The sequence below is a fragment of the Anolis sagrei genome, chromosome 8, assembly GCF_037176765.1.
Source record: "Anolis sagrei isolate rAnoSag1 chromosome 8, rAnoSag1.mat, whole genome shotgun sequence".
Taxonomy (NCBI): Eukaryota; Metazoa; Chordata; class Lepidosauria; order Squamata; family Dactyloidae; genus Anolis; species Anolis sagrei.
The window spans coordinates 27,781,713-27,808,826 of NC_090028.1; the positions used below are offsets into that span (position 1 = coordinate 27,781,713).

The window sequence follows — 27,114 nt, forward strand, 5'->3', positions numbered from 1 at the left end:
CCATCGAGAAGGCCCTGTCCCTTGTCCCCACCAAGCCGAGAGCAAGGCCTTCACAGAATATCTTAAACTTTGAGGTGGAACTTAGAAAACTGTGTTTTCTGATGGTCTTTGGCGACCCCTCTGACACCTCCTCGCACCCCCCCCCCCCCGGGGTCCCCAGCTCTAAATTAAGAAACTCTAGTCCAGAGAAAAGCTCTGGAAACTATGAATCCCTGTGAGAAGCATCTTAGGGAACTGGGGATGGTTTAGCTTGGGGAAGTGAAGGCTGGGCTATGTTTATATATTTGGAAGGATGTCACATTGAGGAGAAGAGGGGAGGAGGGCTTGTTTTCTACTGCTCTGGAGAGTATGACGCAAGGGAGCCATGGATTCAAACTGCAGGAAAAGAGATTCAAAGAGCATCGTGGAAGTTAGAGCTGTTTGTCTGTGGAGTTTGTGTAGTGGAGTCTCTTTCTCTGGAGGTTTAGAAGCAGAGGCTGATTGGCCATCTGTCAGGAGGGCTTGGATTGTGCCAGAAGGGGGTTGGACTGCATGGTCCTTGGGGTCTCTTCCAGCTCTTTCTATCATTCTGATTCTCCCACGGCATTCAAATCCACATCTGGGTGTCTGAAGATAAGCTTCCTGCTTTAAAGTCGGAGTTAAAAGCAGGAGCGGATTGAGTGGCCCCACTGACATGAGACTCATCATCCAACTGACAAAGGCTCTAACCATTAGGCAGAGTGGGCGAAGCGGTTGCCTCAGGGAACAGATTGCGAGTGTCAGGAAAAGCCAGCAACCTGTTAGTTGTTTACTCGGTTGTCAGTTGTATTTTTAACTGCCAGGGATGGGGAAGAAAGGCGGGCGAGATTTCCTATGTCACTTCCTTGGCTTTGGGTCATATCGCTGCTTTGCTGACTCCAGGGATGCTCTTCTCTTTAGGAAATCCTCCAAAGCCCAAAGCATTTTCTTGTGGGGAGCGAATGTAATTAGTCTGAACGAAAGAAAGGACCTTTGAAAATGGGGATTTTTAGCGTTAGCATTGTGTTTGCAAGGAGGGAGAGGCGTGCAGAAGTCAATAAAACAGACGAGCGAGCGGATGAAGCATCAATGTATTGTCAGAGGTTTTCATGGCCGGAATCACTGGATTGCTGTGAGTTTTCTGGGCTATGTGGCCATGTTCCAGAAGCATTATCTCCTGACGCTTGCCCATTCTCAGAGGTTGTGAGTTCTGTTGGAAACTAGGCAAGTGAGGTTTATATATCTGTGGAATAATGTCCAGGGTGGGAGAAAGAACTCTTGTCTGTTTGAGGTAGGTGTGAATGCTGCAATTAGCCATCTTGATTAGCATTGAATGTCTTTGCAACTTCAAAGCCTATTTTATTTATCGTGTCATCAGCAACCATACCATTGTATTACATTTCTAACAGAACAAAACAAACAAACAGATAAAAAACCCACAAATTTTGCAAACTTGGTAGCTGATTAAATGTCCTTTGACCAGTATCTGGCCACTTGGAGTGCCTCTGGTGTTGCCGCAAGGAGGTCCTCCATTGTGCATGTGGCAGGGCTCAGGTTGCATTGCAGCAGGTGGTCTGTGGTTTGCTCTTCTCCGCACTCGCATGTCGTGGATTCCACTTTGTAGCCCCATTTTATAAGATTGGCTCTGCATCTTGTGGTGCCAGAGCGGAGTCTGTTCAGTGCCTTCCATGTCGCCCAGTCTTCTGTGTGCCCAGGAGGGAGTCTCTCATCTGGTATCACCCACGGATTGAGGTGCTGGGTTTGAGCCTGCCACTTCTGGACTCTGGCTTGCTGAGGTGTTCCAGCGAGTGTCTCTGTAGATCTAAGAAAACTATTTCTTGATTTAAGTCGTTGACGTACTGGCTGATACCCAAACAAGGGATGAGCTGGAGATGTCTCTGCCTTGGTCCTTTCACTATTGGCTGCTACTTCCCGGCGGATGTCAGGTGGTGCAATACCGGCTAGGCAGTGTAATTTCTCCAGTAGTGTAGGGCGCAGACACCCTGTGATAATGCGGCATGTCTCATTAAGAGCCTCATCCACTGTTTTAGTGTGGGGAGATGTGCTCCACACTGGGCATGCGTACTCAGCAGCAGAGTAGCATAGTGCAAAGGCAGATGTCTTCACTGTGTCTGGTTGTGATCCCCAGGTTGTGCCAGTCAGCTTTCGTATGATATTGTTTCTAGTGCCTACTTTTTGCTTGCTGTTCAGGCAGTGCTTCTTGTAGGTCAGAGCACGGTCCAGAGTGACTCCCAGGTATTTGGGTGCGCTGCAATGCTCCAGTGGGATTCCTTCCCAGGTAACCCTCAGAGCTCGCGATGCTTGTCTGTTCTTAAGGTGAAAGGCACATGTCTGTGGTTTAGATGGATTAGGGATCAGATGGTTTTCCTTGTAATAGGCACCTAGAGCTTCAGAGAGCTTCTGTTCAACCATCTCAAAGCTCCCTGCTTGAGCGGTAATGGCACGATCATCAGCATAGATGAAGCTCACTGTCCCTTCTGGCAGTGGCTGGTCATTTGTGTAAATGTTGAACATTGATGGAGCGAGCACGCTCCCCTGAGGTAGGGCGTTCTTCTGTTTCCGCCATCTGCTTCTCTGGCCCTGGAACTCAACAAAAAAGCTCCTGTTTTGTAGCAGGCTTCAAAGCCTGACTACTTGCTGCCTGGGGGGATCCTTTCTTGGGAGGTGTTAGCTGACCCTGATTGTTTCTTGTCTGAAAATCCCCTGTTTTAAAGTGTTGCTCTTTATTTATTGTCCTGATTTTAGAGGTTTTTCATACTGGGAGCCAGATTTTGTTCATTTACATTGTTTCCTCCTTTCTGTTGAGATTGTTCTCCTGCTTGTGGATTTTAATGGCTTCTCTGTGTAACTGATATGAGTGGTTCAGCTTCTCAAATAATATGTTCTGTCCAGGTTGGTTAATCGGGTGCACTGCTATGGCTGACTTCTCAGGTTGAATCAGTCTGCAGTGCCTTTCATATTCCTGATCACCTCCCAACAAAGGATTCCCCCAGGCAGTAAGCAGTCAACCCTTGAAGCTGCAAGGCCATTAATGCTAATCATGCTGGCCAATTGCAACATTCACACCTGCCTCAAGGAGACAAGAATTATTTCTTCCACCCCAGACATTCACAGATCTATAAATCCCACTTGCCTAGTTTCCAACAGACCTCACAGCGTATTATTGAAGGCTTTCATGGCTGGAATCACTGGGTTGTTGTGAGTTTTCTGGGCTGTATTTATTTATTTATTTACAATATTTATAGCCCACCTTTCTCAGCCAGACAGCGGACTCAAGGCGGGTTACCGATTGGCACAATTTGATGCCAGACATTCCTGAAAGTGCAATTGAAACAATCAACATGACAATATAAAAACATATATAAAAACCATTAAAACATATGAGGAGGAGAAAATGCTTCTGGAACATGGCCACACAGCCCAGAAAACTCACAACAATCCAGATCTCGCAACCTCTGAGGATGCCTGCCATAGATGGAGGCGAAACATCAGGAGGGAATGCTTCTGGAACATGGCCATACAGCCCGGAAAACTCACAGCAACTGAATGAAGCATCATTCTCCAAGCTCATGTTGTGGTCATATTAGACTCTGGCAACAAAGGATTCGTTCATACTTTTGAAATGGTCCTCTTTCTTTCATCAGAAGAGATATTTCAAAATCCAGTAGGTGGGAAATTATAGGAGAAAGGATAGGAGAGACTTAAAGGCATCACTTGCGATGATGAATCCGCTCCTGGTTTTAGTCCGAACTTGAAATATGCAACACGAGGCCATAACCTTAACTGTGCCTTAAGGATGTTCAATGAGATCCATTTTAATCATGAACATTTCAGCATCAAGGATAGCTACTTTGACATTCAGTGCTGTGTTTTCACTACTCTTGTACCCTAAACCAGTGTTTTCACCATTGCCATGCCTTTGGGGACAGGCTCTTATATGGATTTGACTGAGTCGGGTGGCTAATTTCTGTTTCCTCCTTTTGCCCAAAGTCAAATTGCTGAGTAACTGTCGCCCCATTAAAGAAATCTCAGCCAATTAATCATACGTTGGAGTTAATTAATCAATTAGCCTAGCAATTCAAAACTGCATACATTTGCCTTTGGGGTTGTGGTTTTTTTTTAAAACCATATATCTCTGGCAAATTAGAGAGCATGTGCACAATCGTGTGCCAATGGAAAAGTTACCTTTTTTGACTCAAAGTCCCCTCCACATGAGTCAATAACAAGATCATTCCTCCCTCCTTTCTTCCTTCTCTCTTTCTTTCCCATAATTCCTCCTCTCTTTTCTTTCAACCTTCCTCCCTTCCTCTTTCCTCCCTCCATCTTTCTTTCTCTCCTTTCTTCTTTCGTTATCTCTATTCTGAGTTCCTTCCTTCCTTCTTTCCCTCCCATAATTCCTTCCCTTCCCTTCCCTTCCTCTCCTTTCCTCCTTCCTTTCCATTCTCCCTCTTTTTTTCTCTTCTCCTTGCTTTCCTTCCTTTCCATAATTCCCTCTCTTCTTATTCCCTTTCCTTCTTTCTTTCTCTTCCTATCTTCTTGCTTCAATCCCCCCATTTCTTCCTTCTTTTCTCTTTCTTTTCTTCCTTCCACCCATCCTTCCTTCCCCTATCTTCTTATTCCCTCCCTCCATTTCTTCCTTCTTTCCTTCTTCTCTCCCTCTTTCCTTCCTTCCTTCTCTTCCTATCTTCTTGCTTCCCTCTTTCTGTTTCTTCCTTCTCTCCTTATTCTCTTCCTTCTTTCTTTCTTTCTTTCTTTCTTTCCTTCCTTCTCTTTCTATTTTCTTGTTTCCCTCTTTCTGTTTCTTCCTTCTGTCCTTATTCTCTTCTCTTCTTTCTTTCTTTCCTTCCTTCCTTCTCTTTCTATTTTCTTGTTTCCATCTCTCCCTTTCTTCCATCTTTCCTTCCTTCTCTTCCTCTCTTCTGGTTTCCATCTCTCCATTTCTTCCTTCTCTCCTTCCTTCCTTCCTTCCTTCCTTCCTTCCTTCCTTCCTTCCTTCTCTTCCTATCTTCTTGTTTCCAACTCTCAATTCCTTCTCTCCTTCTTCTTTCCTTCCATCCTTCCCTTCCACCCTTTTGTCCTTCTTTCCCTTCCTTCCCTCCCTCCCTCTGTCTCGCTCCTTTCTTCCCTTCCTTTCCTTCCTTCCCCCTTTCCTCCCTCCTTCCCCCCTCTCTCTTTTTATCCATCCATCCTTCCTTCTCTTCCTATCTTCTTGCTTCCCTCCCTCTGTCTCCTCCTTCTCTCCTTCTTTCCTTCTCTTCCTATCTTCTTGTTTCCATCTCTCCATTTCTTCCTTCCCTCCTTCTTTCCTTCCTTCCTTCCTTCCTTCCTTCCTTCCTTCCTTCCTTCCTTCCTTCTTTCCTTCTTTCTTCCTTTCCTCTCAGATACCTGCAAGCCCTTCTCAGCATCCTTTTATCTTTGCAAAGGGAGTGAAGAAGAGCGAGAGTGATTGCCAGGCCTGTCTCTGTTGTTCTCCTTCTTTCCTTATTTTCCCCTCCAGCTGATTTCCTCCTCATTTTCGTACTCGACTCTTTGGTAACTGCTTCAGGGTTAATTGCCTGTAGCTTCAGTTGCTCCTTAGATGTTGGCAAGGAAGACGTCCCTCCTTTGGTACCAAGCTGTAGATGACAACAAGGAGGGAAGCCCCTGGTTTGGGAGGCAGCCAAACAAGGGGCCATTGAACCAACACAAGCCTTTGAACCTTTGCTTTCACCACTTTAATTGCCCTGGCTCAGTGCTGTGGAATCCCGGGAGTTATAATCCTACAAGGCCTTTGCTCTTGTCGATAAAAGTGTTGGTGGCTTTGCAAACTGCAGCACTAGGGATCCCACAGGCAGCTAAAGTGATGCCACACGGCATTAAATCTGCAGTGTAGATGCTTCGCAAGCCAAGTTGGAATTTGGAATGTTAAAAGAGGACATTTTCTAAGCCGGATGAATCTTGATCTTGCATGAAATGGGAGGAAGAGTTGTGTTTGCGCGTGCCGCCGCCAAGTGATCCAGAAAGCTCTCACAATCCTCATTCATCATGCAAATTGCAAAGGGAGACGGCATTAGAGGGAAGAATGCTATCACCCTGAAACACACACTCGGAGGCTCAAAGCCCTCCAGTCCCCAAGGTTGGGAGAGGAAGCTTTGGTCCCCAGGCCTTTCTTCTATCTCCGCCGTCCATTGGCAATAACGCGGGTCCCATTGGAACCATTCACTTATGTGTTCTTGTCCTTCTTGGCTGCTCTCCCCTCCTCCTCCGTCTAGCGTCTAGACCAGGCTTTGTCAGGCCTCACCTGGAATAACCCCGTGTCCATTTCTGGGCAAAGCAATTACAGAATCCAATGCACAGGTACTTAGGCAATCCCTCGTAGTCCGAGGATGATGGTCCTCCAAGTTCGGTGTCCTGGGGGTGGGTTCATAGGTGGCTGTGGAGCCCTATTCTTGACCTTCATCTTCTCCCACAGTGAGGGCATTGGTTTCCAGGTGGGAGGCGGTCTCGGTTGGGGTTGACGCGCCTTCCTCTTGGCACGTTTCTCTCTTTCACCCTCCATTCATGCCTCTTCAAATTCTGCAGCACTGCTGGTCACAGCTGACCTCCAGCTGGAGCGCTCAAGGGCCAGGGCTTCCCAGTTCCCAGTGTCTATGCCAGAGTTTTTAAGGTTGGCTTTGAGCCCATCTTTAAATCTCTTTTCCTGCCCACCAACATTCCGTTTTCTGTTCTTGAGTTCGGAGTAGAGCAACTGCTTTGGGAGACAGTGGTCTAGCATCTGGACAACATGGCCGGTCCAGCGGAGTTGATGGCGGAGGACCATCGCTTCAGTGCTGGTTGTCTTTGCTTCTTCTAGCACGTTGACGTTTGTCTGCCTGTCTTCCCATGAGATTTGCAAGATTTTCTGGAAGCAGCGCTGATGGAATCGTTCCAGGAGTTGCAAGTGACGTCTGTAGACAGTCCACGTTTCGCAGGCATATAGCAGGGTTGGGAGGACAATAGCTTTATAGACAAGCACCTTGGTATCCCTACGGATGTCCCAGTCCTCAAACACTCTCTGCTTCATTCGGAAAAATGCTTCACTCACAGAGCTCAGGCGGTGTTGTATTTCGGTGTTGATGTTGACTTTGGTGGAGAGGTGGCTGCCAAGGGAGCGGAGATGATCAACATTTTCTAATGTTACACCATTAAGCTGTATCGGTGGCATTGGAGAGGGGTTGGCTGGTGACTGCTGGAACAGCACTTTGGTTTTCTCGATGTTCAATGACAGGCCGAGCTTCTCGTATGCTTCTGTGAAGGTGTTTAGAGTGGCTTGTAGATCTTCTTCTGAATGCGCACAGACGACGTTACACAGGTATAGGATAGTAAATATCTGGCTTGGAAACAGTCCATGCAAAAGGGGTCTAGGCCCTCTTCTGCGTTGATGCAAGTTTAGATCAGTAGATAACCCTAAGAGCAGGAAGAAGATACACCTTCTTGATGTTGTTTTTCATCAGGAGATAAACAAAGATTCCATCCTTTTGATGAAAAAGGTGTTTTCACCAGATAATGACAACTGGCCACAAAAGGTGATGGTTACTTGGAAATAGATATAACCACTTGTTTGCTCAGCTTATGTAACCAATACTTCGCAAAAGCAGGCTGCAAGTTGAACATGAGCCAGCAGTGTGATGCTGTGATGCAGCAACAAAAGGTCAATGTGATTGTAGGCCGCACCAAAAGGAGTATTTGGATTGAATTGAGGGAAATTCATGTGAAAAGGATCTAGGAGTCTTAAGCACATTCTACACTGCCGTGTAATCCAGATTATCAAATCAGATACTCCACATTATGAAATATGAACTCCAATAATTAAAGGCTGTTAGGTGATCCCTCATAACCTGAGGATGATGGTCCTCCAAGTGTAGTGTCTTGGCAGTCAGTCCATAGGTGACTGTGGAGCCTTGTTCTTGATTCACATGTTCTCCTGCAGTGAGGACATTGGTTTCCAGGTGGAAGGCGGTCTGGTCAAGGTTGGCATGATGCGCCTTCCTTCTTGCACGTTTATCCCTTTCACCCTTCATTTGTGCCTCTTCAAATTCTGCAGCACTGCTGGTCACAGCTGACCTCCACTTAGAGCACTCAAGGGCCAGGGCTTCCCAGTTCTTGGTGCCAATGCCACAGTTTTAAAGATTGGCTTTAAGCCCATCTTTTAATCTCTTTTTCTGTCTATCAACATTCTGTTTCCTGTTCTTGAGTTGGGAGTATAGTAACTGCTTTGGGAGATGGTGATCAGGCATTCAGACAACGGGACCAGTCCAGTGGAGCCGATGGCATAGGAGCATCACTTCAGTGCTGGTGGTCTTTGCTTCTTCCAGCATACTGAAATTTGTCTGCCTGTCTTCCCAAGAGACTTGCAGCATTTTTCAGAGACAACACTAATGGAATCGTTCCAGGGGTTGAGTGTGATGTCTGTAGACAGTCCACGTTTTGCAGGCATATAACAGGGTTGGGAAGACAATGAGTAAACAAGCACCTTGGTCTCTCTTACTTACTTACTTACTTACTTAGGTCATCCCTCATAGTCTCCCTACAGATGTCCTGATCCTCAAACACTCTCTGCTTCATTCAGAAAAATGCTGCACTTGCAGAGCTCAAGTGGTGCTGTATTTCAGTGTCAGTTTTGACTTTTGTGGAGAGGTAGTTGCCAGGGTAGCAGGAAATGGCCAACATTTTCTAATGTTACACCATTAAGATGTCTTTCTGGCATTGCAGAGGGTTTGGCTGGTGACTGCTGGAAGAGCACTTTGGTTTTCTCGATGTTCAATGAAAGGACCAAGGCAGTGACATCTTCGGCATATCTTCTGTTCAGATATCAGCCAGCATACCAACGTCTTAAATCAAGAAACAGCTTCAAAGATCTGCAGAGATACTCACAGGAACACTTTAGCAAGCGAGAGTCCAAAAGTGGCAGGCTAAAACCCGGAACCTTAGTCAGTGACTGAGACCAGATGAGAGACTCCCTCTTGGGCACACAGAAGAGTGGGTGACCTGGAAGGTGCTGAACAGGCTGCACTCTGGCACCATGAGATGCAGAGCTAACCTTAAGAAATTGGTCCACAAAGTGGAGTCCACGACATGCGAGTGTGGAGAAGAGGAAACCACAGACCACTTACAACCTGCAACCTGAGCCCTACCACATGCACAATGGAGGACCTTCTCACAGCCACACTAGAGACACTCCAACTGGTCAAAGGAGATATAGTATAATACCATTTTTTATAGCCCCTGGTGGGTTAAACCCCTGTGCCGGCAGGACTGAAGACCAACAGGTCGTAGGTTCGAATCTGGGGAGAGGCGGATGAGCTCCCTCTATCAGCTCCAGCTCCTCATGCGGGGACATGAGAGAAGCCTCCCACAAGGATGATAAAACATCAAATCATCCGGGCGTCCCCTGGGCAACGTCCTTGCAGGCGGCCAATTCTCTCACACCAGAAGCGACTTGCAGTTTCTCAAGTCACTCCTGACACGACAAAAAAAAATTACATTATGAGGTAACAACTAAAATAATGTTATGGTTGGGGGTCACATGAGGAACTGTATTAAGGGGTCGCACCCTCAACAAACCATTTTTTAAAACTTTGTTGTTTTGCTATACATTATAACTGTATTCTCAATTCGCTTCTTACATGACAAATAAATAGGAGGTCTTTGATGGTGTCCACCTGCATGACAGAATAGGGTTAGACTGGATGGCCTTTGAGGTCTCTTTTCCAACTCTCGGATGTCACGACTCCATGGCTTCACATTAAGCTCCCTATGTTTTGATATAGAATCTTTATCTTTTAAGGGTTGAATTGCCTTTGCAAAACAGGCGCAGTGCGATGAAAGAAAAGAGATTTAAGCTCGTCTGCTCTAGGAATAACAACCAGGATTATACAATACCGCTATTAGGACGTCTAAAATGTCACCGACGCAGTGAGCTTTTTGCCTTGTCTTGATCTCTTCATCAGACTGGGATGACACAGAATTAAAAGAATGGTGGGAGAAAACAGAAAAAAAGAATTTGCAGACAGAGCGAAATAAGCCCAAAGCTATCCAAAAAAGGTACAGTATGGATCTATATAATAGGGAGCAAAATCCTTTCTCAAGCCTTGAGCAAAACCGAAGCCCACCCACTTGGTCCTTTCTGGATAAATGTAATTGGCGTACAAAAAAAAAAAAACCTCAGCCAGTTCTTCTGCTTTGATCTTGAAAGCTCGGTTCTGAAAAGCTGCCTTTAATTGCTGACCATGTTGTTCACGAAGCAGGATCAGAACGAACAAAAGACCTGTTGGCGAAGCAGATTTCGTGACTAAAAAGCAAGGAGCCCCTCCGAAAGGATCGAGCAGAACCACAGTCAGCCTCCAAAACTCAATTGCACTTTGGGTGCATCCACACTGTCGAATTAATGTGATTTTGCCTGCCCTGGCTCAACGCTATGGAATAATGGGAGTTGTAGTTTGACAAGCTTTCTCTGCCAAAAAGGGCTGGTCTGAGGTACAAAATCCCATTATTCCATAGCAACCAATCATCGCAGGTAAAGTAGTCTCAAACTGCATTAAGTCGTTAATAATGAATTATTACATCTATTAATTCTATAGTTTAACTAATTCTATAAGCTTATAATTCCATAAGACGCCTGTCCTGAGTCTAGTGTCTTTGCAAAGATGGGCCTGTTTAGCCATAACGGGAGGAAGTATAAGATCTTTTGGATTTTGTTGGACTGCAGGTCCCATCAACCACAGTATTACGGTCACTAGGGGATTATGGGAGATGTAGTCAAAAAACCAACTGGAAGGCTGCCTGGATATTTCTACCTTTGGTTTACAAGTAATGGATCTTGTTGGACTGTGGGTCCCATCACTAGAATAGCCACTGATGAGGATGATGGGTGAGGTTGTCCAAACACCAGCTGGAGGGCTACTTGGATATTTCCAGCTTTGATTTACAAGTAATGGATCTTGTTAGACTGTTGATCCCATCACCTAAAGTAGAATGGCCACTTGTGAAGAGTGATGGGAGCTGTAGTCAGAAACCAATTGGATGACCACTTGGATGTTTCCAGCTTTGGTTTACAAGTAATTGATCTTGTTAGGCTATCGATCCCATCAGCCACAGTAGAAGTCACTGATTGGAATGATGGGTGATGTAGTCCAAACACCAACCGGAGGGCTACTTGGATATTTCCAGCTTTGGTTTACAAATAATGGATCTTGCTGTATTGTCAGTCCTATCAGCTACAGTAGAATGGCCACTGCTGGGGGGTGATGGGAGCTGTAGTCCAAAACCAATTGGAGGACCACTTGGATATTTATAGCTTTGGCTTACAAGCTGTGGATCTTATTGGACTATAGGTCCCAGCAGCAAAGCCCAAGTAGTGAGCAATGATGGGAGCTGTAGTCCAAAACCAGTTGGAGGACCACTTGTATGCTTCCACTTTTGGTTTACAAGCGGTGGGTCTCATTGGACTATAGCTCCTAGCGACCCCAGCAGTTAAGAATGATAGGAGCTGTAGTCCAAAACCAACAAGAAGACCATATATTTCCACCTTTAGTTTACAAGCCTTGGCTTCTGGTGGCTGCCTTTTCGAGGAGATTGGACCTGACAGTTATTGCATCTAATTAATAAATCCCTGCTCATTAAGAAGGAAGCGGGGATATTTGGTGATGTTTCATGAGATAAAGGAGCTTTAGGGGATGGCTGACATGTGTGTCTGTGAGAAAGAGAGAAAGAGAGAGAGAGCGCATACATCCCTCCAGCTGGGCTCATTGAAACGCAAATGGCACCAAGATTTCGGCAGAAAAGCAAAGGGAGCGCAATCAATATGGAAAGCAAAGCGATCAGACTGCGGAATTAATGCAGTTTGGCACCACTTTAACTCCCACAGCTCAATGTTATGGAGTCTTGGAAGCTTCAATTTGGCAGAGAAGGCTGTTGGAGTTAAAGTGGCATCGAACTGCATTAACTCCGCAGTGCAGATGCACGCCACAACAAGCAACTTGTCCCTTCGATACCGTAGACCACGATATCCTTCTGGAGATGGGTCTTGGGGGTACTCTTCTGCAGTGTCTCCAGCCCTTCCTGGAGGGTTGTACCCAAAAGGTGTGGTTGGGGGACTCCTGCTCGGCCCCACAGCCATTGTCCTGTGGTGTCCCGCACGGCTTGATATTGTCCCCATGTTGTTTAACATTTACATGAAGCCGTTGGGTGATATCATCCAGAGTTTTGGAGTCCAATGCCATCTGTAAGCAGATGACGTCCAACTCTATTACTCCTTTCCACCAGATACTAAGGAGGCTGCCCAAGTCTTGAACTGGAACGTTCTGGATGAGGGCAAGCAAATTGAAGTTGAATCCAGACAAGACAGAGGTCCTCCTGGTCAGTCACAACGCCGAACAGGGTATAGCCCAACTTACCTGTCCGAACGCATCTCCTCCTATGAACCAGCTAGGACGTTAAGATCGTCTAGGGAGGCCCTGCTCTCGGTTCCGCCTGCATCACAAGTACGGTTGGCGGGGACGAGAGACAGGGCCTTCTCAGTGGTGGCCCCTCGGCTGTGGAACGCCCTTCCCACAGAAATTAGATCAGCCCCCTCCCTGTTAGCATTTTGGAGGAAATTGAAGACCTGGTTGTTCGAGCAGGCATTTGAATAGGCAGTGTAACGAATATAGGAATATGGAACATTTGGATGATGAGACTGGATCTTGATTTTAACTATGAGACGAGATGAGATGTTATGATGTTTATCGATTGTTATAATGTTATTCTTTTAAATTGTTCTTAACTGTTTTATCATGTTTAAGTATTGTATTTGCTATTGTTAACCGCTCTGAGTTGCCCTGAGGTCTGAGAAGAGTGGTATACAAATATAGTAAATAAATAATATTTATTTATTTATTTACAGCATTTATATTCCGCCCTTCTCACCCCGCAGGGGACTCAGGGCGGATTACAATGTACACATATATGGCAAACATTCAATGCCAATATTTGACATACAAATATATACAGACATACACAGAGGCTGTTTAACTTTTTTCTGGCCGCCAGAGGAGCTGTTGCTTTCATCGTCCATCTGCGACGCTGATGAAGCACTTCTGCATTCCCCGCATGCTTCCCCGCTGGAATGCTTTGCTGGAGTCTTCTTTATGGCCTCATAAATCAGTTAATTTAGCCTCCCCACACTTTAAGGTGGTACCTTATTTTCCTACTTGACTGATGCAACTGTCTTTCGGGTTGCAAAGGTCGACAACAGGCTACACACAATTGGTTGGAAACCCACTCCAACCCGGGCTGGCTTCGAACTCATGACCTTTTGGTCAGAGTGATCTTAATGCAGCTGACACTCAGCCAGCTGCGCCACAATCCCAGTGAATAAATATAGGGTTAGAGTCTGTGCTGGATGGGGTTACACTCCCCTTGAAGGTGCAAGTTCGCAGCTTGGGAGTCCTCCTGGACTCATCGCTGATCCAGGAATCCTAGGTTACAGTGGTGGCCAAGGGAGCTTTCGCACAATTAAAACTTGTGCGCCAGTTGCGCCCGTACCTTGGGAAGTCAGACTTGGCCATGGTGGTCCATGCTCTTGTTACGTCTAGGATAGACTACTGCAACACACTCTGCATGGGGTTGATTGTTTGGAAGCTTCAAATACTCCAACGAGAGGCAGCCATATTAATAACTGGGGTGGCATACAGGGAGCACACAACTCCCATGTTGCGTCTGCTCCACTGGTTGCCAGTTCGCTACTGAGCACAATTCAAAGTGCTGACTTTGGCCTAGAAAGCCCTAAACGGCCCCAGCCCAAGTTTACCTGTCCGAATGCATAGAATCATAGAGTTGGAAGAGACCTCATGGGCCATTCAGTCCAACCACCTGCCAAGAAGCAGGAAAATTGCATTCAAAGCACCCCCAACAGATGTCCATCCAGCTCCATCCAGCCTCTGTTTAAAAGCTTCCAAAGAAGGAGTCTCTAACACATTCCCGGGGCAGAGAGTTCCACTGCTGAACAGCTCTCACAGTTCTTCCTAATGTTCAGATGGAATCTCCTTTCTTGTGGTTTGAAGCCATTATTCCGCGTCCTAGTCTCCAGGGAAGCAGAAAACAAGTTTGCTCCCTTCTCCCTATGACTTCCTCTCACGTATTTATACATGGCTATCATGTCTCCTCTCAGCCTTCTCTTCTTCAAGCTAAACATGCACAGCTCTTTAAGCCGCTCCTCATAGGGCTTGTTCTCCAAACCCTTAATCATTTTAGTCGTTCTCCTCTGGACACAGTCCAGCTTGTCAATTTCTCTCCTCATCTCCCTCTATGAATCACCATGGAGATTAAGATTCTCCAGGGAGGCCCTGCTCTCCATCCTGCCACTGTCACAGACGCGATTGGTGGGAACGAGAGTAAGAGCCTTCTCAGTGATTGCCCCTCAGATATGGAACTTCCTTCCTGGTGGGATTAGATCAGCTCCCTCCCTCCTATCCTTCAGAAGCATGGTAAAAACTTGGTTGTGGGACCAAGCCTTTGGGACAGTGCAATAAGGCTACAATAGGAAACCTTACCATGCCAACAAGATTAGATGTGGATGATTGAGACGGTTTTAAACAGTGGATTTTAATGTCGAGATAAATTATTTTAATCATTAAGGCAAAGGTAAAGGTTTCCCCTGACATTAAATCCAGTCGTTTCTGATTCTGGGGGTTGGTGCTCATCTTCATATCTAAGCCGAAGAGCCAGCATTGTCCATAGACACCTCCAAGGTCATGTGGCCAGCATGACTGCATGGAGTGCCTCTACCTTTCCGCCGGTGCGGTACATATTGATCTACTCACATGTGCATATTTTTGAACTGCTAGATTGGCAGAAGCTGGGGCTAACAACGGGAGCTCATCCCACTCCTCAGATTTGAACCGACGACCTTTCAGTCACCAAGTTCAGCAGCTCAGCGGTTTAACCCACTGTGCCACTGGCGGCACCCATTTTAATGATTATGTATGTGTATAATCTATTTGTGTCCTGGCATTGAATGTTTGCCATTTGTATATTGTGCTCCGCCTTGAATCCCCTTTGAGGTGACAAGGGCGGAATATAGTATATAGTAAATAGTAAAGCACTGTAACTTTTTTCTTGTTGGAATATTTCTATTTTCTATTGATTTCTTTCTTTATTAATTTTTATTCGAAACTAAAGCAAAGGAAGCATTGTGCCTTCTCCCAGGCGTTCTCGCAAACTAAGATGTATAGTGCAAAAGCAGACGAAGGAAGGAAGGAAGCAGGGAGGACAGGGAAAGAGGCAAATTAGCTACTAATTCTTCATAAAGTTACATAATAAGCACAATATGAGGTGTTTGTTATTTTTGTTGAATTCAGTGCAGATGGATGAACGTTCTAGGGAGTTAATATAAATGGTAAACACAGCTACTCAAAGGGAAAAACAACTTTGAGAGGCAATGAGTGGTTTCTGCATCAGGAAGGCTGTGGATCCGTTCTGGATTTTGGCCCAGACTTTAAAAGAAATATCCAAGGATGGGTCTACACTGCAGAGTTAATGCAGTTTGGCGCCACTTTAACTTCCCTGGCTCAATACAGTGAAATTTGCAATTTTGCAAAATCTGTCAATAATGCTGGTCCCTCAACAAACTACAACTCCCAGGATGCCATAGCCTTGAGCTGGGGCAGTTAAAGTGGCATCAAACTGCATTATTTCCATAATATAGATTCAAACCATGGATATTAAGGATCTTTGTTTAATGTTCAAAGCACAATATGGTGACCGAGTGGTAATATCTCTATCCCAGGCATGGGCAAACTTCTGCCCTCCAGGTGTTTTGGATGGTACCTCCCACAATTCTTAACAGCCGGTAGGTTGTTAAGAATTGTGGGAGTTGAAGTCCAAAACACCTGAAGGGCAGAAGTTTGTCCATGCCTACTCTATTTGAAAAATTAACTTTTTCAACCAACCTTTCGTCCTCCACATGTTTTGGACTCCATTCCCCAGAAGTCCCAGCCAGTATGCAGGAGGATTCTGGGAGTTGTAGTACAAAAACACTCGGAGGGTTGCCAATGTTCTGCCTCTGTTTCTTGCAGGTGGACCGGTCGGAGGTCATCAAAAGCAACCTGAACCCAGTCTTCGCCAAGGTCTTCATGGTGGACTATTACTTTGAGGAGGTGCAGAAGCTGCGCTTCGAGGTCTACGACATCCACGGCCACGGAGGGATCGGGACCCATGACGATGACTTTCTGGGCGGGATGGAGTGTACTGTGGGGCAGGTAAGGAATGGAAACACGTCCCTTTGGACAACAACTCCCAGCATCCCCAACGGCTGCCACATCTTGGCTGTTGAAGTCTCCAAAAAAGCCACTTTTTTCAAAGCTGTACATCTCCTGCCAAGTTTAGGGAACTGTGGGCCACAAAGCCATGTTCCTAAGCCCTGGGTCTATTAACTATGCAGACAGAGGGGTGCTGGAAGTTGTAGTCCATAATCAGCATGCTTCAACACTGCAGATCCTGGGAGTTGTAGTCCCCAAAAGTCACATTTGTCAAAGTTGTTTGTCAACTGGCCAGGAGGGCTATAGGTTACCCAAAGACATGTTTCCAAGCTCTAACTCTATCAGATATGTGGACAGGGGGATGCTGGGAGTTGTAATCCATAAGCAGTATGCTTCAATGCTTCAGATCCCAGGAGCTGTCGTCTTTGAAAGCCATATTTTTCAAAGCTATATGACTATAGGCTATAGGTGTCAGGAAACTTCATGCCCAAAAGACATGTTTCAAAGCCGTAGGTCAAGCATGGGCACACTTTGGCCCTCCAGGTGTTTTGGACTTCAACTCCCACAATTCTTAACAGCCTTTTTCCTTTTTCCCCTCAGTTGCTTAGGTGGCTCAGGGGGAAAAGGAAGGGGCCTGAGGCTGTCAGGGATTGTGGGAGTTGAAATCCAAAACACTTGGAGGGCCAGAGTTTGCCCAGGCCTTCTCTAGATCTACCCAAAATGCCAATTCTGGCATTGTCAAAAAGGCCATGAGTCCAAACTTTATAAGCTTGGTTACCTTGAAGATTCTGGGAATGGCAGTCCTGAAAGCATATTTTCTAAGGTCTAAGGAATCTAGAAACTCTCTTTTTCTTCGAGGGAAGGAGAAGCTGAAGGGGAGACAGAGGAAGCCAAATCAATGCAGCTCTGCACGGAGCAATTTGGGAGCCATTAGGAAGGCGGCCGTTCCCCCGCCAAGCCTTCTGCGGCTTCTTGCTCCTCCGCAGCAATTTCCCTCCCAATCTGCGCTGATGCTCCTTGCTCTCTCTTCCAGTGGGCAAGTAATTGCCCAGTGATTGCTGGCCTCCCGTGGAGCTGCTTTCAAATGCAGGGAAAAATGGGGATAAGCGAGTCTCCCAGGAAGGAATGTCTGCCAAATCTGGCATGCCACTGCATCCCCTTTCTGTTGAATAGAGATCTATGGTGACCCTTTTGTGATCTAGTCCTGGTTACATTTTTGACAGCAACTTCCAGAATCCCCCAATTTTAACATTGTAAAGTTTGTGAGATAGTGAGAGAAAAGCAGGACACGAAGCACCACCACCACCACCATCATCATCATCGTCATTCTCACACCACCTCTTCCATCAGAAGGCCAACCCAGACAACTGTCAATCTGTGTTTACATTCTATTGCTACTATATGTCAATTCGGTATTTGTGTTTGGTACAGGTTTTTATATTTTTCTGTTTTTATCTATGTCATTTAGTGTATATATTTTATGCTAATATGTTTTCGATTTTGTTGTATACTGCCCTGAGCCAACAGGATTGGCACGGGATAAATATTGTTTGTTGTTGATGTTGTTGTTGTTATTATGGCAGAGGAAGCAAAATAGATGCTAGTAGAAAAGACCAGAACTTTAGGGAAAGTTTGGCTGTTCAAGCTGCTTTGAGTCTCCTTGTGGGGAGAAAAAGCAGGGTATAATAATAATAATAATAATAATAATAATAATAATAATAATACCATCTGCCAGCTGCAGAAGGCCACCTTACTGGGATCTGCACGCATTATTCGCCGATACATCACACAGTCCTAGACACTTGGGAAGTGTCCGACGTGTGATCCAATACAACAACCAGCAGAGTGTCTGCTGTGGACTCATCTTGTTGTGTTTCCAATAATAATAATAATAATAATAATAATAATAATAATAATTTTATTCAATTATTATTCCAATAATAATAGGAGTCCCCAGTGGCACTGTGGGTTAAACAGCTGCTGAACTTGCTGATCGAAAAGTCAGTTGTTTGAATCTGGAGGGCGGAGTGAGCTCCCACTGTTAGCCACAGCTTCTGCCAACCTACCAGTTCGAAAACATGCAAATGTGAGTAGATAAGTAGGTACCACTCCAGCAGGAAGGTAACGGTGCTCCATGCAGTCATGCTGGCCACATGAACTAGGAGGTGTCTACAGACAACATTGGCTCTTCGGCTTAGAAATGGAGATGAGCACCAACTTCCAGAGTCAGACATGACTTAACTTAATGTCAGGGAAAACCTTTACCTTTACCTAATAATAATAATAATAATAATAATAATAATAATAATAATAGACTTTTGGACTATAAGTCCTGCACACAGGCACATCCAATTTCCTTGACTGTCCACTCCATACCCAAAACAGTGGAAGCCAATGTTCACTTCAGCTTTTATTCATGACCTGAAAGGAGCTCTCCAAGGCAGAATTTCAGGACCTTGGGAAGCTATTTTCAAGGCATTCAATGTCTTCTCCTTCTTTGCCTCATAGATTGTGGCCCAGAAGCGGGTGAGCAAACCTCTGTGCCTGAAGTACGGAAAGTTCGCTGGGAAGTCCACCATCACAGTAAGTGTGTTGCCCCTTCTCCTCTAGAACACAGAAGTGGCCATGGCCAGAGACCTTCCTGATGGCCCCTGACCCTCTCCTCTGCTCCAAACAGGTCACCTCAGAAGAGATTTCTGGAGACAACGGCTTTGTGGAACTCTTCCTCCGGGCCAAGAAGTTGGACGACAAGGTGACCCCAGGGCAAGCAAATTGGGGCAGAGGCCAAAGGTGGCTGGTGCCCATGGGGGTTTGATGGCCAGTGGAAGGGAATACAACACTAACACATGGAGCTACTTCTATAGTCTTGGTCCCTATAGTCTTGACCATCAACCCAACATGGACCTAATTCTGTAGTCTTGACTTCTATACCCTTGACCATCAACCCAACATGAACCTAATGTTGTAGTTTTGAATTCTATAGTTTTGACCATCAATCTGACATGGGCTGATTCTATAGTTTTGACTTTTCATTGGGTGGCCAATGAAAAGGAAGCCAACATCAACCATACATGACTTCTATAGTCTTGACCTTCTGTTGAGTGGCCAACTGAAAGGAAGCCAACATCAACCTAATAGGAAGCAAACTCTTTAGTCTTGACTTCTATAGTCTTGCCCATCAACCTGACATAGTCTTGGCCTCTATAGTCTTGGCATCTATAGTCTTGACCATCAACCCGCCATGAAGCTAATTCCTTCCATTGGGTGGCCAATGGAAAGGAAGCTAATATCAACCCTACATGAAGCTAGTTCTATAGTCTTGACTACCAACCAAGCAAGGGGCAAATTCTTTAGTCTTAACCTTATAGTCCTGATCATCAACCCGACATAAGTCATGGCCTCTGTTGTCTTGACCTCCATAGTCTTGACCATCAACCTGACATGGGCTAATTCTATAGTCTTGACCTTCTGTTGGGTGGCCAATGAAAAGGAAGTCAACATCAACCCTACATGAAACTAATTGTATAGTCTTGACCATCAACCTGGCAAGAAACTAATTCTGTAGTCTTGACCTCTATACCCTTGACCATCCACCTGATATGAAGCTAATTCTTTATAGGCCTGATCATCAACATGATATGAAGCAAATTTTTAGTCTATAATCTTGACCATCACCCTGACATAGGCTAATTCTATAGTCCTGCCCTTCTGTTGGGTGAGCAACCTACCCGATATGAAACTAATTATATAGCCCTGACCATCAACCCAGCAAGAAACTAATTCTGTAGTCTTGACTTCTATAGTCTTGACCATCAATCTGGCAAGAAACTAATTCTATAGTCATGACTTCTATAGTCTTGACCATCAACCCGATATGAAGATATTTAGTTAGTCTTGACCTCTATAGTCCTTACCATCAACCCAACCTGAAGCTAGTTCTATAGTCTTCAACTCTATCCTTGACCATCAACCCTACATGGGACAACTTCTGTAGTCATGACCTCTCCTTTCTTCTTTCTGTCCCCCAATTGCCCATTCCAGGCAGCCTCTGATTGCCCAAAAAATGGTTGCCATGTTTGTTTGTGTATGTTCTGGGTTTTAGTCTGAACTTTTAAGGAGCCTTCCACAAGGAATATCCATGGCTCTCTTCAAATGTGGGGATACTGTTCAACAACTTGGATAGAGCTTGTGTAGAGTTCAAGACTTGAACCCAGATCGGATAACTACTGCATTGGCATGGGGATGAGAAGTTTCAACCTTACGTTTTGGTCTCTTCCAACTCTGTGATTCCCCACAGGATCTCTTCAGCAAGTCAGATCCCTTTCTAGAGATCTACCGGATCAATGACGATGGGAGCGAGCAGTTGGTCCACCGCACAGAGGTGAGTGTCTCTTCGAATGGTTCAAAAGGAGGAGGAATTCTCCAAGTAAAATAAGAAAGAAGCATTACTGCAAATTCTTTCTGGTTATGGCATGTTTCTACTCCTCATGGGGGCCCTGATTAAGGCAGCAGTTCTCAAGCTTCCTAATGCTGTGACCCTTAATACAGTTCCTCATGTTGGGGTGACCCCCCAACCATAACAATATTTTCGTTGCTACTTCATAACTGGAATTTTGCTACTGTTGTGAATTGTAATGTAAATATCTGATATGCAGGATGTATTTTCATTCACAGGATCAAATTTGGCACAAGTACCCAACACGCCCAAATCTGAATACTGTTGGGGTGTGGGGGAAAATAGACATTGACATTCAGGAGTTGTAGTTGATGGGATTTATAGTTCACTTATAATCAAAGATCATTCTGAACTCTACTAGCAATAAAATTGAACCAAACTTGGCACACAGAACTCACATGACCAAGAGAAAATGCTGGAAGGGTTTGGTGGGCATTGACCTTGAGTTTTGGAGTTGTAGTTCAGCTACATCCAGAGAGCACTGTGGACTCAAATAATGATGGATATGAACCAAACTTGGCGCAAATATTCAATATGCCCAATTGTGAACACTGGTGGAGTTTGGGGGAAAATAGACATTGACATTCAGGAGTTGTAGTTGATGGGATTTATAGTTCACTTATAATCAAAGAGCATTCTGAACCGCAGCAACTATAGAATTGGGCCAAACTTCCCACACAGAGACCCCCATGACCAACAGAAAATACTGTGTTTTCTGATGGTTTTTGGCGAGCCCTCCGACACCCCCCTCATGAGGGATCCCAACCCCCAGGTTAAGAAATTCTGCTCTAGATCCTTGGAAATTTTAAAATGAGGTACTTGCAGACCCCTTATTTAACCATTTATTGCAAAATGACATTTGGGAGGGTGATGCCATTAACACATTTCATATTAAGAGGGTCAAGAATATGTGGGGAAATATCTCACCCACTCAAATGAGGAAAAAAGGGTTAACAACCTTGATGATAGTAAAGGAGAGAGGAAAGAAAAGGATATACATGTGTGTATGTGTGTGCACAAAAAGGCTGCAATTGGAAGCCAATTTGAATAGATTCAGGAGCTGCAATCCGAAGAGGAGGAAGGCAATCAAAGTTATTATGAAAAATGATCATGCCGTTTCTCCTGGAAGAGTCTGGCTTATTGTTGTTGTTGTTTTAATACCTTTAGAAACACTTTGAGACCGTTAGCAATAAGAAAAAGAACACAAAGCAGTCGTGCGCAAATAGAAATATAATAAAAACAGCAACAGGTAGGCCAAGAAAGCAATAACATGGGGAAAACACCAAGAGTTCTTTCATAATGGGAAATGCTCTGTCTCTGGAGGAAGGGAGAGAGAAAGATATAGAACAAGAGAGAAAGGAAGAAACGAAGGAAGGACGAAAGAAAGGAAGGAAGGAAAGACAAAAGGAAAAACAAAAGTAAGGATGGAAGGATGGATGGATGGAAGGAAGGACAAAAGGAAGGAAGAAAAAGGAAGGAAAGAAGGAAGGAAGGAAGGAAAGAAGGAAGGAAGGAAGGAAGGAAGAAGGAACAAAAGGAAGGAAGGAAGGAAGGAAGGAAGGAAGGAAGGACAAAAGCAAGGAAGAAAAAGGAAGAAAGGAAGGAAAGAAGGAAGAAAGGAAGAAAGGAAGAATGAAAGGAAGGACAAAAGCAAGGAAGAAAAAGGAAGAAAGGAAGGAAAGAAGAAAGAAAGGAAGAATGAAAGGAAGGAAAAACAAAAGAAAGGAAGATCAAAAGGAAGGAAGAATTAAAGGAAGGAAGGAAGGAAGGAAGGAAGGAAGGAAGGAAGGACAAAAGGAAGGGAGGGAGGGAAGAAGGGAGGAAGAAAGGAGGGAAGGAGGGAAGGAAGAACAAAAGAAAGGAAGGAAGGAAAAACAAAAGAAAGGAAGGAAGATCAAAAGGAAGGAAAAATGAAAGGAAGGAAGGAAGAACAAAAGGAAGGGAGGGAGGAATGAAGGAAGATAGGAAGGAAGGAAGGAGGGAAGTAAGAAAAGAAAAGAAGGAAGGAAAGACGAAAGGAAGAACGAAAGGAAGGAAGAATGGAAGGAAGGAAGAACAAAAGGAAGGGAGGGAGGGAGGGAGGGAGGGAGGAAGGAAGGAAGGAAGGAAGGAAGGAAGGAAGAAAAAGGAAGAAGGGAAGGAAAGAAGGAAGAAAAGAAGAACTCAGTTTGACCAGACACTCAAATGCATGCATGATGATGATGCATTTTATTTCTTACCTGCCTCTCCTCAAGTGAGGGTACAATATCATTATTAAGATACATAACATAAAACCATTAAAGCACATCTCTTAAAAGACATAGACAGAAGGTTTTGAAGCACATTAGAATAATTCTGACCAGTAAAATGGCAATATAAATTCATAGTGATAAAGTGACTGGGTTTATATGACTTTGCTTCAAGTCGGGGGGAGAATAAATGAGTTGGCAGTTAAAGTGGTATCATACTGCATCAATTCTGCAGTGTAGTCACAACCCAATATACCCCCCCCCCCTTTTCCATGCCTGTTTTCTACAGTTTGTCAAGAACAACCTGAGCCCAGTTTGGGAGCCCTTCAAAGTCTCTCTGAACTCCCTTTGTAGCTGCGAAGACAAGCGGAAGCTGAGGGTAAGGGTGCTGGGGTTCAAGCAGGTTCAAGGAAGGAAGCCCTTTGTGAATGTTTAGGTTTCCTAATGTGTGAAATGGATTGGAAGTAAGGCACCTCGCAATTTTTAGGAAAGTCTTTTTCTTGGCTTCCACTTTGATGGATTTATGAACTCACTCTGGGTTTTAGTCCGAACTTTAGAAGGCACAGACTCTATTTAAGGTGTAATAAATTAGATAGATCATATTGTGGGGTGTACCTTTAGGGTCCCTTTCAACTCTATAGTTCTATGATTTTTTAAAGTTCTTTGTGGGTCCATTCTGGGTTTTGGTCTGAACTTTGGAAGCATTGAAAGCATTTATTATCCTTATGTTTCACTAAGTTGTATAGGTCAGTTTGTAGGGTTGGACTGGATGACCCTTTAGACCCCTTCCATCTTGCGTTCCATAATTTGATGGCCTTAAAGCTCTTTGTGAATCTGCTCTGAATTATAGTCTGAAATTTAGTCAACCTTTTCAAGACATTGGATTTATTTGGCATCCTTAATGTGCAATAAATAGCATCAGTCAGATTGCAGGGTTGGACTAGATGACCCTTGGGGGTCTCTTCCAATTCCATGACTCTATGGTCTTTTAAAGCTCTTGATGTGGGTTTGGCATAGAATTCTCTTGTTGCCCTGGATCAAAACTCCCAAAAGGTCTGGGTGGGGGGATTTGGGGAGTTCTAGTCCACTGCAAAAGCCCCGTTTCTCAGTTCTCAGCCATTCTTCTCTCTGCGTTGCAGTGCATTGTCTTCGACTACGACTCACGCGGCAAACACGACTTCATTGGCGAGTTTTACACCACTTTTGAGGAGATGCAGAAAGCCATGGGGGGAAACAAGGTGGGTGCTGGCGTTATATTTAAATCCCTAAGTTTGCATAGCTCGGCTGGGGAAACCCATTGGGTCACCTTGGGTAAGTCACACTTTCTCAGCCTTGGAGGAAAACAATGGCAAATCCTACTCTCAAGCAACCTTATCAAGACAATTACAAGACAGGGTCACCATATATCATTCCAGATCTGTCTTATCTTTCGGAATTTGGGTTAGATATTTAACCAGTCCGAACAAGGTATTAGCCAAGTATTAACCAGCTTTGGCCCTGCTTAGCTTTTGATATTGGGTCAGGTTAGGCCTTTGGTGGGCACTTTCAATATTTTAAGGCCAAGGGTTATCCTATGCAAAAGATGGAGACCCACCAGAAATAAAAGCAATGGGGAAGAAACAATTGGACATCGTGGTATTTGTCCATTTCTCACCTTCCTTTTTCTCCAACCAACAGATCCAATGGGACTGTATAAACCCAAAGTACAAGATCAAGAAGCGGAACTACAAGAACTCAGGCGTGGTCATCCTTCTGGACCTGAAGGTGAGCTGAAGGGACATAAACTTCAGAGGTCCATCTGTGATGGCAATGATAACGGAGGGGCACAGCTTAGTAAGCTGGTCATCTTTGCAAGATGGTCAGGAGGGAGTCCAGCCAAGTCACTGATTCACTCACTCTTTCTTTGGAAGATCCACAGGGTCTACTCCTTCCTGGATTACATCATGGGCGGATGCCAGATCCACTTCACGGTGAGTCTTGCTCTGCCAACAAAGTCTCATCATTTCAGATCAGTTTCATGGAGAATAGCTCAATTGAGACAATGGCCCCATCTCAGATCTATTTCCAGGTGCATTTCTGGATCCATTTCATGGAGATGAGCTCCACCAATGAAACAACCCCATTTCAGATCCATCTCCAGATCCATTTCATGGAGAATAGTTTACTCAACATAATGGTCCCATTTCAGATCCATTTCCAGATCCATTCCATGGAGAGTAGCTCAACCAACAAGATATGCTCATTTCAGATCCATTTCCAGATCCATTCCCAGATCCATTCCATGGAGAGTAGCTCAACCAACAAAATAAGACTCATTCCAGATCCATTTCCAGATCCATCTCCAGATCCATTTCATGGAGAATAATTTACTCAACATAATGGTCTCATTTCAGATCCATTTCAGATCCATTTCCAGATCCATTTCATGGAGAGCAGCTCAACCAACAAAACAGACTCATTCCAGATCTATTTCCAGATCCATCTCCAGATCCATTTCATGGAGAATAGTTTACTCAACATAATGGTCCCATTTCAGATCCATTTCCAGATCCATACCATGGAGAGTAGCTCAACCAACAAAATAGACTCATTTTCAGATCCATTTCCAGATCCATGTTTATATCCATTTCAAGAAGGGTAGCTCAACCAACAAAACAGACTCATTTCAGACCATTTCCAGCTCAATTTCGTGGAGAGTTGCTCAAGCAACAAAACAGACTAATTTGAGATCCATTTCCAGAACCATGTTTAGATCCAGTTCAAGAAGGGTAGCTCAACCAACAAAATAAACCCATTTCAGATCCATTTCTAGATGTATTTAATGGAGAGTAGCTCAACCAACAAAACAGACTCATTTCCAGATCCATTTCATGGAGAGAGTAGCTCAAGCAACAAAATACACTCATTTCAGACCCATTTCCAGATCTGTTTCATGGAGAGTAGCTCAACCAACAAAACAGAAGCAACATAATGGCCCCATACCAGACTCATTTCCAGATCCATTTCAATGAGAGTAACTAAAAAAAAAAACCCAAAATAGACCTATTCTAGATCCATCTCCAGATCTAATTCATGGAGAGAACGACCCATTTCAGGCCCATTTTGGATCCCATGGCCTGGCCTACGCCTCCCCTTTCCATGGTCCATCTGTCTCCCGTTGGGGACCAGGCCCTCAAGTTTGGGGAGGATGCTCTCCAAGCAAGAGGAAAGGACTAGCCAAGCTCAGCCCCCTCTTTCCTGTCACCGCAATTTTGCAGAGAAAGAGAGATGGATATATTTTTCTCTCCAGATCGCCTTCGAAAACAACTAGCACCCGGTTCTTGTATTTGGAAAGAGCGCTGCTCCTTCCGGGAGTGAGTCAGATCCCAAGGAACATTTGAAGGAACAGATTGTGGCGATGCAAACTGGGAACGGCCCCAGGAATTATTTGAGAGCTGCCATATTTTGGGGAAGGAAGGGGGGGGGAAGGAAGGGGGGGGGGAGGAGAAAGGCCTGTTGCTTAGTTTAAGGAGAGGGTGAAATTCCCCAAATAGTGTGATGAGATGCAAAGACTATAGCCCCCCAAAAGCCATTGAGTTCAGCTATACCTAGAACAGTGTTTCTCAACCTCCTGAAAGCCGCGACCCCTTAATAGAGTTACTCATGTTGTGCTGACCTCCAACCATAACATTATTTTTGTTGCTACTTCATAACGGTAATTCTGCTACTGTTATGAATTGTAATGTAAATATCTGATATACAAGATATATTTTCTTTCACTGGACCAAATTACACAAATGCCCAATAGGTCCAAATATGAATACTGGTGGGGGTGGGAGATTGATTTTGTCATTTGGGAGTTGTAGTTGCTGGGATTTATAGTTCACCTACAATCAAAGAGCATTCTGAATTCCACCAACTATGGCAGTGGTTCTCAACCTGTGGGTCCCCAGGTGTTTTGGCCTACAACTCCCAGAAATCCCAGTCAGTTTACCAGCTATTAGGATTTCTGGGAGTTGAAGGCCAAAACATCTGGGGACCCACAGGTTGAGAACCACTGAACTATGGAATTGAACTAAACTTGGCGCACAGAACTCCAATGACCAACAGAAAATACTGGAAGAGTTTGGTGGGCATTGACCTTGAGTTTTGGAGTTGTAGCTCACCTCCATCCGGA

At 44.7% G+C, this 27,114-nt stretch overlaps 1 protein-coding gene across 1 annotated transcript in view; it reads left to right on the forward strand.

Moving 5' to 3' along the window:
• CPNE7 (copine 7) overlaps window positions 1–27,114 on the forward strand; it is a 57,666-nt gene that overhangs the window by 12,966 nt on the left and 17,586 nt on the right. Inside the window, exons 3-10 of the mRNA XM_060788187.2 lie at window positions 16,092–16,274; window positions 18,783–18,857; window positions 18,952–19,026; window positions 20,572–20,655; window positions 23,248–23,337; window positions 24,098–24,196; window positions 24,636–24,722; window positions 24,869–24,928. Of these exons, the coding sequence (XP_060644170.2) occupies window positions 16,092–16,274; window positions 18,783–18,857; window positions 18,952–19,026; window positions 20,572–20,655; window positions 23,248–23,337; window positions 24,098–24,196; window positions 24,636–24,722; window positions 24,869–24,928 (753 nt within the window). The remainder of the gene's footprint in view (window positions 1–16,091; window positions 16,275–18,782; window positions 18,858–18,951; window positions 19,027–20,571; window positions 20,656–23,247; window positions 23,338–24,097; window positions 24,197–24,635; window positions 24,723–24,868; window positions 24,929–27,114) is intronic.